The sequence below is a fragment of the Bidens hawaiensis genome, unplaced genomic scaffold, assembly GCF_021521415.1.
Source record: "Bidens hawaiensis isolate Kalapana, Puna unplaced genomic scaffold, B.hawaiensis_p1.1 tig00013347_1, whole genome shotgun sequence".
In the NCBI taxonomy this organism is placed as follows: Eukaryota; Viridiplantae; Streptophyta; class Magnoliopsida; order Asterales; family Asteraceae; genus Bidens; species Bidens hawaiensis.
Window position 1 is genome coordinate 180792 of NW_027492132.1, and position 11640 is coordinate 192431.

Consider the following 11640-nt stretch of genomic DNA (forward strand, 5'->3'; position numbering starts at 1 on the left):
GAAAACAAAAACAAATATTTAAGCTTAGCGAGGGCATAATGAACAATATTAGTTCGTACTTGAGATCGGGAGTTCCAAATAACTTAACTAATATCACTACACACTTTTATTTGCAATAAAGAGTTAAGAGTGTGTATATACTTTGACTCGTTATGCACAAATACACTTAAGGTTGTACGAAACAGTGACCACTCTCCAACACTTATACTATACATGACAAATAATCTAATGCATATATAGGTTCAACAACTAGTGGTGTATTAATATGTATTGAATAAGTATTTGGCATAAAAACAGGACAAATATGTATTTAATATGTGTTAAATATATGTCTATTTGGCATAGAAACAAGCCAAATATGTAGCAAATGTTAATGTGTCCCTTTGAAAGTCAGCTTAGATGCATACTCCGATTTAGTCACCTAAATTTTGTTAAGATCGTGTGTTGTGGTTATGGTTCAGGGCACCAGTCATGCGACCTCATCTGTTAACCAACCACCAAAGCACAACACCTCCCCAGTGACCAGCGGCATACCTTTTGTCTCCTGCTCGTCGTTCACTTAACGACCATGATGGCTCAAAAAGGTGGGGTCCACCCCTCAACCAATCATATTTTTTGACTTTTTGTATTTTTTTTAATGTTTGGTTAATAAAACGCCCCTGTATTTGATTAAATTCACCAAATAGATCACTTTTTTATCCTCCACATTACAAGTTGTGGACATTCCTGAAGGCTAAAAGCTTAAATATACGCCAACCATATACTTTTATTGAAACTTTCATTTTGTTAAACTTTGACTTGAATATTTAACAATTTTATATATTTATTTTACAATCTATTTCAGATTTTGACAATTTGTAATTCGTTTAATGTTAAAAAAATATCCAATTTACATTTAGAACCTGTTGTCAGTTGAAAAAAATGGTAGGCCCTCAACCAATCAAATTATTTATACACTTATTTTTTATTTTTTTCTCTATAAATCTCCTTACACCTCGAATAAATCCTCATACACTCTACTTTTAACATGATAGTCTCTTGTTGATTGATTTCTTCATAGTTCTTCATAAATCTCCACCTACCACTAATACCTTAACATGAATAAAGTTCCATATGCTAGGATTTATACATATATTGCATCTAGGCTATGATGTACCATAATTAGATAGCAAATCCAGAAATCATTCCTGGGGCTTCAAAATCCATTAAAATCTTAGTATTTTATTTACTTACGAAGAAGTGTCAATCAACTTAATAGCTTCCAACAACTTCATTTACTCTCACACAAATTCAACAAGTTTATGGTTAAGATATTTTATTAAATTTGTTGACTAAATCATCTAATTGAAATCATTCTTTTGATCAAAACCATTTGAATACACTCATAGATAAGCATAGCAGACTTAACGTTGGCAGTTGTTGTTTAGGATTTGTGTTCCACACGTGTCTCTTACAACATGTTTCATATATTTCCTTGGACCAACACATGTCTCATAATGTATGTATCAAATGTTTTCTTGTTTGTCTTCAAAATGAACCACAATGTTCATTTATCGCCACATTTCGCCAGTCACACGTTCCACACACACGTGTTAAGATGCAAAACACCTTTAAGGGTCTAACTCTTGGCTCTCATTAGTGAAACAACATTTAAGAAGTGATCATCTTTATAAACCACTTCAAGTTTTGTCTTCCACCAATATAGGACAAGCTGACGAACCAATTAGTTTTTCTCCAAAATTTTGCAACTTCTGTTTCTCTAACAACGCAACTTCAATCACTAATACTTAATTCATCTTTTCTCCATGTTAAATGTGGTTTGGTTTATGTTTTACCGTGTAAGAGCTAACAAATCAAACCAAACCACGAAATTACAATTATTCATCTCCATTCTTTTTCCAACAAAATGCATTTGAAATTCATTTAAGTAATAGATGCATTTTTTAAATATTAAGCTATATAAATATTTATAAAATACCATAGCACAAATAAACTAATTATAAACACTTTGATAAAAAGTTCCAAATGTTAAACAATTCCTAACTTTATATAAAAAAAATACACCTGCTCCGTACCCCACTTCTCCCACCCCTGCTCCTCCTCCTCCTCCTCCTCCTCTATCGTCAAACATGTTCTTATATTTATATGTGTGTGTATAAATAAGGAAGCAACCGCCCCTTTTTTCTTTTCCGAGGAAAACGCCCACAATCTCAAACCCACCCCCATCTCTCTCATTCTTCTTCGCAACATATTACACACACTCGAATACATCCAAATCTCTCTCCAACATTTCATGTAAGTCTTTGCTCTTCACACTCATATGTTGTTCATGATTCTTCAAACATTCACATTACATAGATTTACTATCATCTCTTTCTTCACATAAATCATACCATGTTTTCATGTTTTTTCAATCATAACATAATATTTTCATGCAGATTCAACAACCCTTTTTACGGTTATCAGATCATGAATCATGATCATTACATTTCTTTGCATTTATATATTACTTTATTAATATATAATATTAATAATAATAATTTGTAACATGGGTAGATTTAAGATTTAAGATATAAGGTTGATGATGATTAAGAACATATTCCGATTTTAATAAGGGTTTTTAAATTCTATTCATTTGTTCGTCTGGAAGTGTGACAGATCTTAAAAATCTGGAAAATATTCCAAGTGTTTGTTCTTGTTCATCTCTCTGTTTTCTACTCTGTAAAGTCTCATTCAAAAAGTTATATATATTTTTATTCATTATCTTCAAAAGAAAGCAAACTCACTCTATTTTAATTGTATATTTACTCATTTAATTTTTTTTTATTTTTGGTAATGATATTTTACTTGTAACTTGTCGAATTATTTTAGTCGTATATTATGTATTTTACAGATTAGGCATATAGTTTTAAACTTTAATAAAATAAGAAATCATCACTTTTTAATTGAAATTTATTTGTGTCCATACTCTAAAGTAGTAAAGTACTGCCTTAAACGCTGCCTCCATTTCTCCTGCAACTAGTTGTTTTTAATTTTATAACTTATAAGTTGCTTGTAAACAAATATATCTATACTCATTAATAATATATTTGGCGACAAAATATCAAAACCACAATACCGTTTTCGTAGGGTCAGGTTTGTTCAATTGATTGAAGTATATATATATATATATATTTATCATATGCAAGTAATGCAACCGGCTACTACATGTAGTTGGTTTTCCTTGATTAAATAATTAAACACCCATAAAATAATAATTAGGTAAAAAAATATCACCTTATTTTGTTTGTTAAATAACCAAAAGTGACCCACAATTTTCTTGTTTTTGTAGGTTCAATCACATGATTTCGACGTTATTGTAACACCCCAAAAATGAAAACCGAAAGCACCCAACATATAAAGGTATTTTTTTAATTTAATTTTTTACTTATCATGATCGATAAAAAAATATTATTTACTGATGTAAATATATTGTTGCTTGTAGGGATCGTGGCCAAAAATGAATATGAGAAAATGGTTGAATTTGAAGAAATCGGTAGATGGTTTTCATTCTGTAAATGGTATGTTTAGTTGTGACAATATTAAATAGAAGGTGTAAATAATGAAATGATTATTATTATTATTATATTAATAATAATATTTGGTACTTTGTGGAATAGTTACACCTGATAGGAGCGAGAGAAGGAAGAGTTGCTCGGATGATGGCAGATACGCGGTCGTACCGGAGGAGTTATCAGGTACCACTCATTTCCTAGTTGTATCATATGTGGCTATATACTATATTATTAATGTTAGCCGTCCGATCTAGTAGTCTATGTTTTGAACCTATTGGTCTTCAGAACCATCAAATCCAACGGCATGTAATTTTTGTTGGTTGGAAGCTTTTAAAGAGTGTGGAACATATGCATTGACTGTTTAAACAAAAACATTTCAAAGTAAATGTTTTTGTTTAAACAGTCAATGCATATGTTTTTTAGCTCCAAAAATAAAAGTTAAATAAATTAATTAATATGGAATTGGAATATGAGATGTTGTGATTTAGACTATATGTGTCTACAAATGTTTTGGTTTGAGATCCAAATGTTTTGATTTTTTGTGGTTTGATGGTTTAAACATTTGGATCGCGTTAAAAATTAGCGACGTATGTGTAAACTGAACATGTCATTTAACCAAGAACCATTTTTTATAAAGTTCTGAATTACTAATACAAACTAATGAATTTGAAAACCTAAAATAAAACAAATTTAGTTTGGTTTCTCTGTTCTGATTATGCAGTGGTTTGGTCAAGAATTTTTACGGTCAACACTTAAATTGTGAGCACAAAACTATTATTTGTTTTATATATTTAAATTATTTTTTTTTCTTTTATGACAGAAGAATGGTTGACAAATGACAATAATGGACGGCCGAACCAAGAGAAAGTTGATCTCAGGTAAAAAAAAATAATAACTAGCCATGCCTATATTTTATAATTTATGCCCAAACAACTTCAGTGACTTTTGTTTTTTACAACAAAATAACAAAATTAGGTTTCAAATATTAAAACAAAAAATGTAATCATTATTTGTAAAGTTAACTAAGTACCAAAGAGTAAATTAGACTATCGTAAAAAATGACAGAAAAAACAAAAGTTATTTATTTATTTATTAATTTTTTTAATCAATTTTTATATTTTGTTTTTGTAGCATGTTTGTTGGGACATGGAATGTAGGAGGAAATTGCCCACACAAGGACTTAGACGTGCGAGGCTGGCTTAAAACATCAACCCCTGCTGATATTTATGTCATTGGGTAATTACTCTTTTACCCTTTTTTTCAAACGTCAAAGTAATTATTTACATTTTACAATATCATAAAAAAGGCATGCTCTTTCTTTTCATCCTTGTAGCATTAAAGTTGTAACAGGGGCATAAATGGAAAAAAAAACATAATTACAAACATGTTGTCTTAACTTTTAAGTTTTAACTTTTACACCTATACCTTTATAGTATTTTAACCATGTTGTTAAAACAGGTTTCAAGAAATTGTACCCCTAAACGCAGGCAACGTACTGGGAGCCGAGAACAAAAGCCCTGCTGTCAAGTGGCTATCACTTATTCACCAAGCATTAAACACTAACCCTCAAACTCCACTTATTTACAATTCACCCTCAAGCGTTGACCATAACCAGTCAACTCTAAAGCCTAGAGCTAGCTTCTCTGATCTTCTACCACTTGAAGATGAACTTGGTCATGAAGAGTTTCAAAGGGTTTTGAATAATATTAATGACCCCGAGGGTATACGCAATCCCGGGTTTAGCTTAGTTGCGAGTAAGCAAATGGTTGGGATCTTTCTTTGTATATTTGTTTGTGACGATTTGCGTCATCATGTTAGCGATTTGAAGGTGTCATGTGTTGGTAGAGGCATCATGGGATATCTTGGAAATAAGGTAAAACAAGTTACAACATATAATTCAATAAGTTATTTAATTGTTTTGTTTTAAAGTTCTTGTCTCACCTTTTCTAGGGGTCTATTTCCATTAGCATGACATTGCATCGTACTACATTTTGCTTCGTGTGCACCCATTTGGCGTCTGGAGAGAAAGAAGGGGACGAGTTTAAGAGAAACTCAGACGTGATGGAAATTTTGAAAAAGACGAAATTTTCTCGTTCGTTTAGGACGCTCGGAAAACCCGTTCCTCCTAGCAATATTTTGGGCCATGAGTAAGATTTATTTTCTATTTTGTTTTCTTCGTAAGGGTCATCTTACTTGATCCACTTGTATGTTGACTAATATTTCTTTTGGTTTAATGCGTAGAAAAATAATTTGGCTCGGGGATTTAAACTACCGTTTGTCATCTACTTCTGATGACGTGCATGAAATCCTACAAAGAAACGATTGGCAAACGCTTCTAGAGAAAGACCAGGTAAATAATTAATCGTGATTAAATTTTTATTACCATATAGCCAAAGAAAATGCCTCTTTTACATCTTTAGAGTGATTGAAAACTAATAAAGAATAACATAATTTGTCGTTTACAGTTAAAAATAGAGCAAAAGGCCGGGAGAATATTCGAGGGATGGGAAGAGGGCAAGATATGTTTTGCGCCTACGTATAAATACATCACAAATACGGATTATTTCGTCGCACAAACGTCTACACCTAAGGATAAAAGACGTACTCCTGCATGGTAAGATCTCAATATCATTTATAAAGTTATAATCAAGTTGATGTGTAAATTAATGAAGTTTTAAAATCAATGGTGTGACATTAATTGCAAAACATGTTGACTTTATTGATGTTTGATTCGGTCAACTCTCTTTTCATATATATTAAAATAAATCATTATTATTTCCATGTGAAGTCTAAAACCATGAGCTAGTTTATTCAAGTTGAAATATTTCTAAAAGCTCCACTTGCTAAAAAATGTATCAATTTGACTTGTAAAACATGACACACATGGTTGACTTTGTTTTATTCTATAAAATATAGACTTTCTTGACACATTGATTGTACTATTCTACATAAGTTATGTGTAATTTAATAACTTCAATAAAATTTTGAGAACCACATAACTTATTGATTTTATATGTGGATATGACTATAGGTGTGATCGGATATTGTGGAAAGGCGAAGGATTGAAACAGATTTCATACGTAAGAGGTGAATCAAAATTCTCGGATCACAGACCGGTTAATTCTTTGTTCTATGCACAAGTAAACTTGCCTCTAAACGACACCAACTCTAAGGATCCAAACACTATGGGCTCTTCGCTATTAAGGGCGTATGTAGCTAAATTCCAAGACCAAGAGTTGTTGAGCAAGATCTCGAGTTGCATAGAGAGCACCCCTAGGTTTTCGATAGTGGGTGGAAAGTTAAGTAGCCACTAGAACTATCACACGTATCATGTTTGATGAACTACCGGATATGTGACGTGGAAAAGTTCTAGCAAAGGCATTCACACCTTGTTTTAGCCTTTCTTTCTTTTTTATTTGAAAAGTTTAGACATTGGTGCATTGAGTTCATGGCTTGGATATGACCTTAGGGGTAAAATGGTAAAGTTACACGTTGGCATGGCTATGGAGAAGCCGAGCAGAAGACGATAAAAGGCAAACATGGAAGGAATTCGACCGGCTTTCAATATTATTATAATTTACTATTTAAATTATATTCTCCAGGTTTTGTGAATTGTAACCATTTTGTGTAAAGGAAATATATTATATTTTTTTACTTATTTTTTCAGAAAGTAGAAACTAGTCAATGGGAAGAACTCTCTTGTCAATTTTGTCAACCTATCTTATACGAATCTTGTGCTTCTCTTAATGCATTTTGTTGAATTATATCAGTGTGCTTGTATTGTAACTGTAGCAAAAATAAGCAAACAATAAAAGAACAATCTTTCTAGAGTAACAATCTTCAATTCATCAAAAATCATTTTTTTTTAAAGTATGTGATTACACAACATGACTTTCCTGATAACTTTTTAAGAAGATAACACATGAACACAACTTTTGCATATACAGTAACAAGAAATGATAACCAAAAACAAGAGAAATGAAGATGTATTTAATTGATTTTTCATAATAGGAACCAACTTTTTAAAACATGACTTGGTAAATAAAAGTTAGAATTCTGAGAAAAATACATAAAACATAATGTTGTCATGACAAGATTAGTATAATGACACTATCGACGTTTGATTATGTCGAAGCCGAAAGTTGAACTCCTGCCTTCTTTTGTCAATGTGACTAATCTTTTTTATGATCCAATTAAGACCCGCAACAGGTTGATTTCTGAGCAGTCTCAGAAGACCCTGCAGCCTGCCCTGGTTGATTAATCTTGATGGTTTGCGGCTGCAATTATATTATTACAAGTAAAATACAGATTTAGGGTTTACTTCTAATGTTTACGAAAAACAATAGAAACAATTTCCTTCATTATTTGTAAATATAAACATACCTCAGCCTTAGTGTCAGTTTCAGCAAGTCGTTGCTTTATATCCCTAGCTATAGAATAGAAAACATCCTCCACATTCAAGTTCGTTTTCGCACTCTGTTTAAACGTCATAATATAAATACCAAAATCACATATAATATGTATAAAGAGTAACCATAATTTATAATTAGTTAAGTACATATTTACTTACAGTCTCAAAGAACTTGATGCCATACTCGTCAGCTAATGCCTGACCCTTAGCAGTGGGAACAGCCTACATTACCGCTTTCACTCAGTGTGGAAAATGACGTAAATGTATATGTATATATGCATAATTTAATAGTTTATTTAAATCAGGGATAAAAAAAAATGACCCTTTTGCTTTCGTCCATGTCGGCCTTGTTCCCGACCAGTATCTTGTTCACATTATCAGATGCATGTTGTTCTATGTTACGGATCCAGTTCTTGATGTCTGAATATGAAAAAAAAATGTATATATTTCTTAGAAATGAGAGTTGTGTCAGAGAACAGAAAATATATACAGCAGTGACGATACAACAGAAAGTAACAGGATTGGGTAATAACGTTTAAAAGTCACATGCATGGCTAATTATGTCCCACTTTTGTAACAATGTTAGATATTAACTTTAACTTCCATTAGATGTTAACAAAAATGGTAGACATGTGCAAAAAAAAATTGAGGGCATTAATTCAAAATAAAAAATGAGTTTTTGTATCATGAACGAAATTAGACTACCAAAACGATGTTAGTTCATCCATAAAGTTATACTGAATTATATATGTTTTGGTAGGTTAATTTCATTGGTGGTACAAAAAAAAAACTCTATACAATAATAATGCCTTCAGCTTTTTTGCGCCTGCCTATCATATCTGTTACCGTTTAACGGAAGTTAAAGTTAGTACCTAACATTGTTACAAAAGTAAAACCTTAGTACCCATACATGTGACTTTTAAACCTTAATACTCAATCTTGTTACTTGAAAGAAACGTCAGGGACTAACTGACGTAACTGTGTCTAAAAATTACTAAGTGCAGCTAATAAATTAAATTTGTATAAAAAAAGTATAAGATATTACTGTTAAATGATGATTCATCAGTTACATCATAGACCAGCAGAATACCCATGGCTCCACGGTAATATGCTGCAAAATACCAAATTAGTTAAATACACACCATGTTAAAAAAAATATATATGAAAAAAAACATATAAATCTTTTAAACTATGAAATCGCTAGTGTAGTTGAATTTATTTGCAAAAAAACCACATCCCACAAGTATCTTATAAAGTACACATGTTTTATGGTTCAACTCACTAAAATATATATAAAGCCATTAATCAGGGAAGTCAAAGATTTTTTGCTATAGATTTACCGGTTGTGATTGTCCTGAATCGTTCCTGACCAGCAGTGTCCCAGATTTGCAATTTGATTCGTTTTCCATCAAGCTCAATAGTCCTTATCTTAAAATCAATACTATAGAACCAAAAAAAATATCGGTTACAAGTACGCCAGCATAACACTCAGATGAAATAAGAAATTTAATATACGAACCCAATGGTTGTGATGAAACTAGTGGTGAAGGAGCCATCTGAGAATCGCAGAAGGAGACAACTCTTACCAACACCTGCAGCATTCAATTAAAGAAATGTCATAAGACTGACCCGAATCAGCTGATAACTTTATCTAGTAATCTACACAGAAAAGTTTTATAATAAAACTAACTTGAGCTAAAAAACTAAAAGCAGCAACATAGAGTTTGGAGTTGAAAGTAAAAGGTTCTAAGTTCTAACTACTGAAACTGAGAGTGCATGTTACATATACAAACAGTTGCAACGGTATAGATTATAGTGTGAGCCTACAAGATTTAGACTAACCTATACAACCAACTGAAAGCATACACATAAGTTAAAACACGAATAACAAACTTATGTGAAATATCTTTAAAACTTACAGAACAAATATGAAGAAAAATCGACTTTCCAACTAAACAACCTTTAACAGAACGTGCTCATGTTCAAAATGCATTTTAGAAAAAAAAACATGATAATACTTAAACAACCAGATGAACCTTTAAAAAATCATGATAATACAATCAAGTTTACTCCATGTGTAGACTATATTCTCACAAAGTCTTTCTAATAAAATTTATATGTACCTATCAGTCTAACATATTGCACTGATCCCCATAAAGGCTATATGTTTTATAAGACCATGAATTTGTAATAACTAATTAATTGTCCACATAAAATGTTGGCTAACGAAACGTAACGTGGAATCCACGAACACGAGTCGAGATCTAAGCTGTCATAGACCTCTCTAAATGTAACTAATCTTATGATTTGGTTCAAAAATGCATAAATGACCATCATAACAAAAGCCCTAAATTTTAACATTATTCTAGTCAACTGTAATAAAATCATAACCCTAAATACAAAAAATAATAATAAATAAAAATGTGCATTTTCCATTGAAATAAAATTCAACAAATCGGCAATCGATCAAACCATCAAACGCACAAACAAATCATAAATCCAATATATTCACATCCAGATTCAAACCCTAAAAAGTTAAAAAAAAAAAAGTAAATAAAAAATGAAAGAATGCATACCGCTATCGCCAATCAAGAGAAGCTTGATGAGGTAATCGTAATCCGCTCTAGCTCTAGCTGGTGGAGCCGCCATTAAAAAACAAACAATCAGATCCAGCAAAACCCTAGATAATCGTCAACTTCGTCTGATGATCTTCTTCTTCTGAATCTGATGATACAAAATCAAATAGAGATAAAAAGAATGAGAAAAACGTATAGATTCAGAGATTATGTGTGTGTATTGATCAGATCGGAAGGAATGAGATCTAACATACAATATTATTATTATTATGTGCGAGACGAAGATGAGATGATGGACAACGTCAGCACTGCTCCGGCGTTCAAATGGGATTTATTTTATTTTATTTTATTTATTTGTTAAGTGTATTTATTCAATGGTTTTAGTTTTTACCTCGGTCGTTGATTTACGAACCGTGCACCCGTTAGGATCTTGCCACGTGGACTACTGTCGCTTGATAACTTGCAAAGTTTGAAAAAAGTTTTAATACTTATTTACAAAGATATCAAAAATTCGAGTTATGTTTTCTATTGAAAAAATTCCCAAAATGTCTCATTTTAAGAGAGATTCTAAATATATTTCTCCAAAAATCAAATTCCTTCTTTATACTTTTATTAATTTGTATTCGGCTTTATGTTAGGGAAACGAGACGATATGTTTCTTAACTCGCTGCCTTCCCTCCATATTAGCTCATAACCCGTCGTCTTCCCACCATGTGGCTTAAAACTCATCGCCTCTGCTTAATGTTAGCTCAAAACTCGTTGTCTTCACCCTATGTTAGCTAAAAAAATCTAACTTATCTATACTAAAAACATGGATTCAAAACTTAATAAAAAAATATTTGAATATTTTAAATTTTATTGGTTTTTAAGTTATTCTATATTGAATTTTGGATAAAATATGATTTAGAAAAGTCATGCATACCATCAAATTATTTTATGTATACCTTTCTTAGATATATTTTTTAAATAACATGATATATTAGATTTAATTTTTTAGCTAACAGAGGGTGGATGCGATGAGTTTTGAGCTAACATGGACCGGAGGCGATAAGTTTTGAGCTAACATGGGGGGGAGACGACGGGCTATGAGCTAATATGG

The 11640-nt window shown here is 31.6% G+C and overlaps 2 protein-coding genes across 2 annotated transcripts; one reads left to right on the top strand and one right to left on the bottom strand.

Annotated features, from left to right (window-relative positions):
- Positions 1–2259: 2259 nt before the first annotated feature.
- On the top strand, positions 2260–7087 carry LOC143543877 (type I inositol polyphosphate 5-phosphatase 8-like). The gene is made up of 11 exons (XM_077036097.1): positions 2260–2295; positions 3332–3402; positions 3485–3560; positions 3660–3737; positions 4375–4432; positions 4686–4790; positions 5013–5427; positions 5505–5701; positions 5796–5904; positions 6020–6168; positions 6586–7087. Exons 2-11 carry the CDS (start codon positions 3373–3375, stop codon positions 6866–6868), a joined length of 1500 nt encoding a protein of 499 aa, XP_076892212.1. The 5' UTR covers positions 2260–2295; positions 3332–3372; the 3' UTR covers positions 6869–7087.
- Positions 7088–7521: 434 nt separating this feature from the next.
- On the bottom strand, positions 7522–10772 carry LOC143543878 (ras-related protein RABE1c-like). Its single transcript, XM_077036098.1, has 8 exons — positions 10542–10772; positions 9485–9557; positions 9306–9406; positions 9011–9076; positions 8288–8385; positions 8125–8187; positions 7938–8030; positions 7522–7831 (listed from the first exon to the last, which is right to left on the bottom strand). Exons 1-8 carry the CDS (start codon positions 10612–10614, stop codon positions 7748–7750), a joined length of 651 nt encoding a protein of 216 aa, XP_076892213.1. The 5' UTR covers positions 10615–10772; the 3' UTR covers positions 7522–7747.
- Positions 10773–11640: the final 868 nt, after the last annotated feature.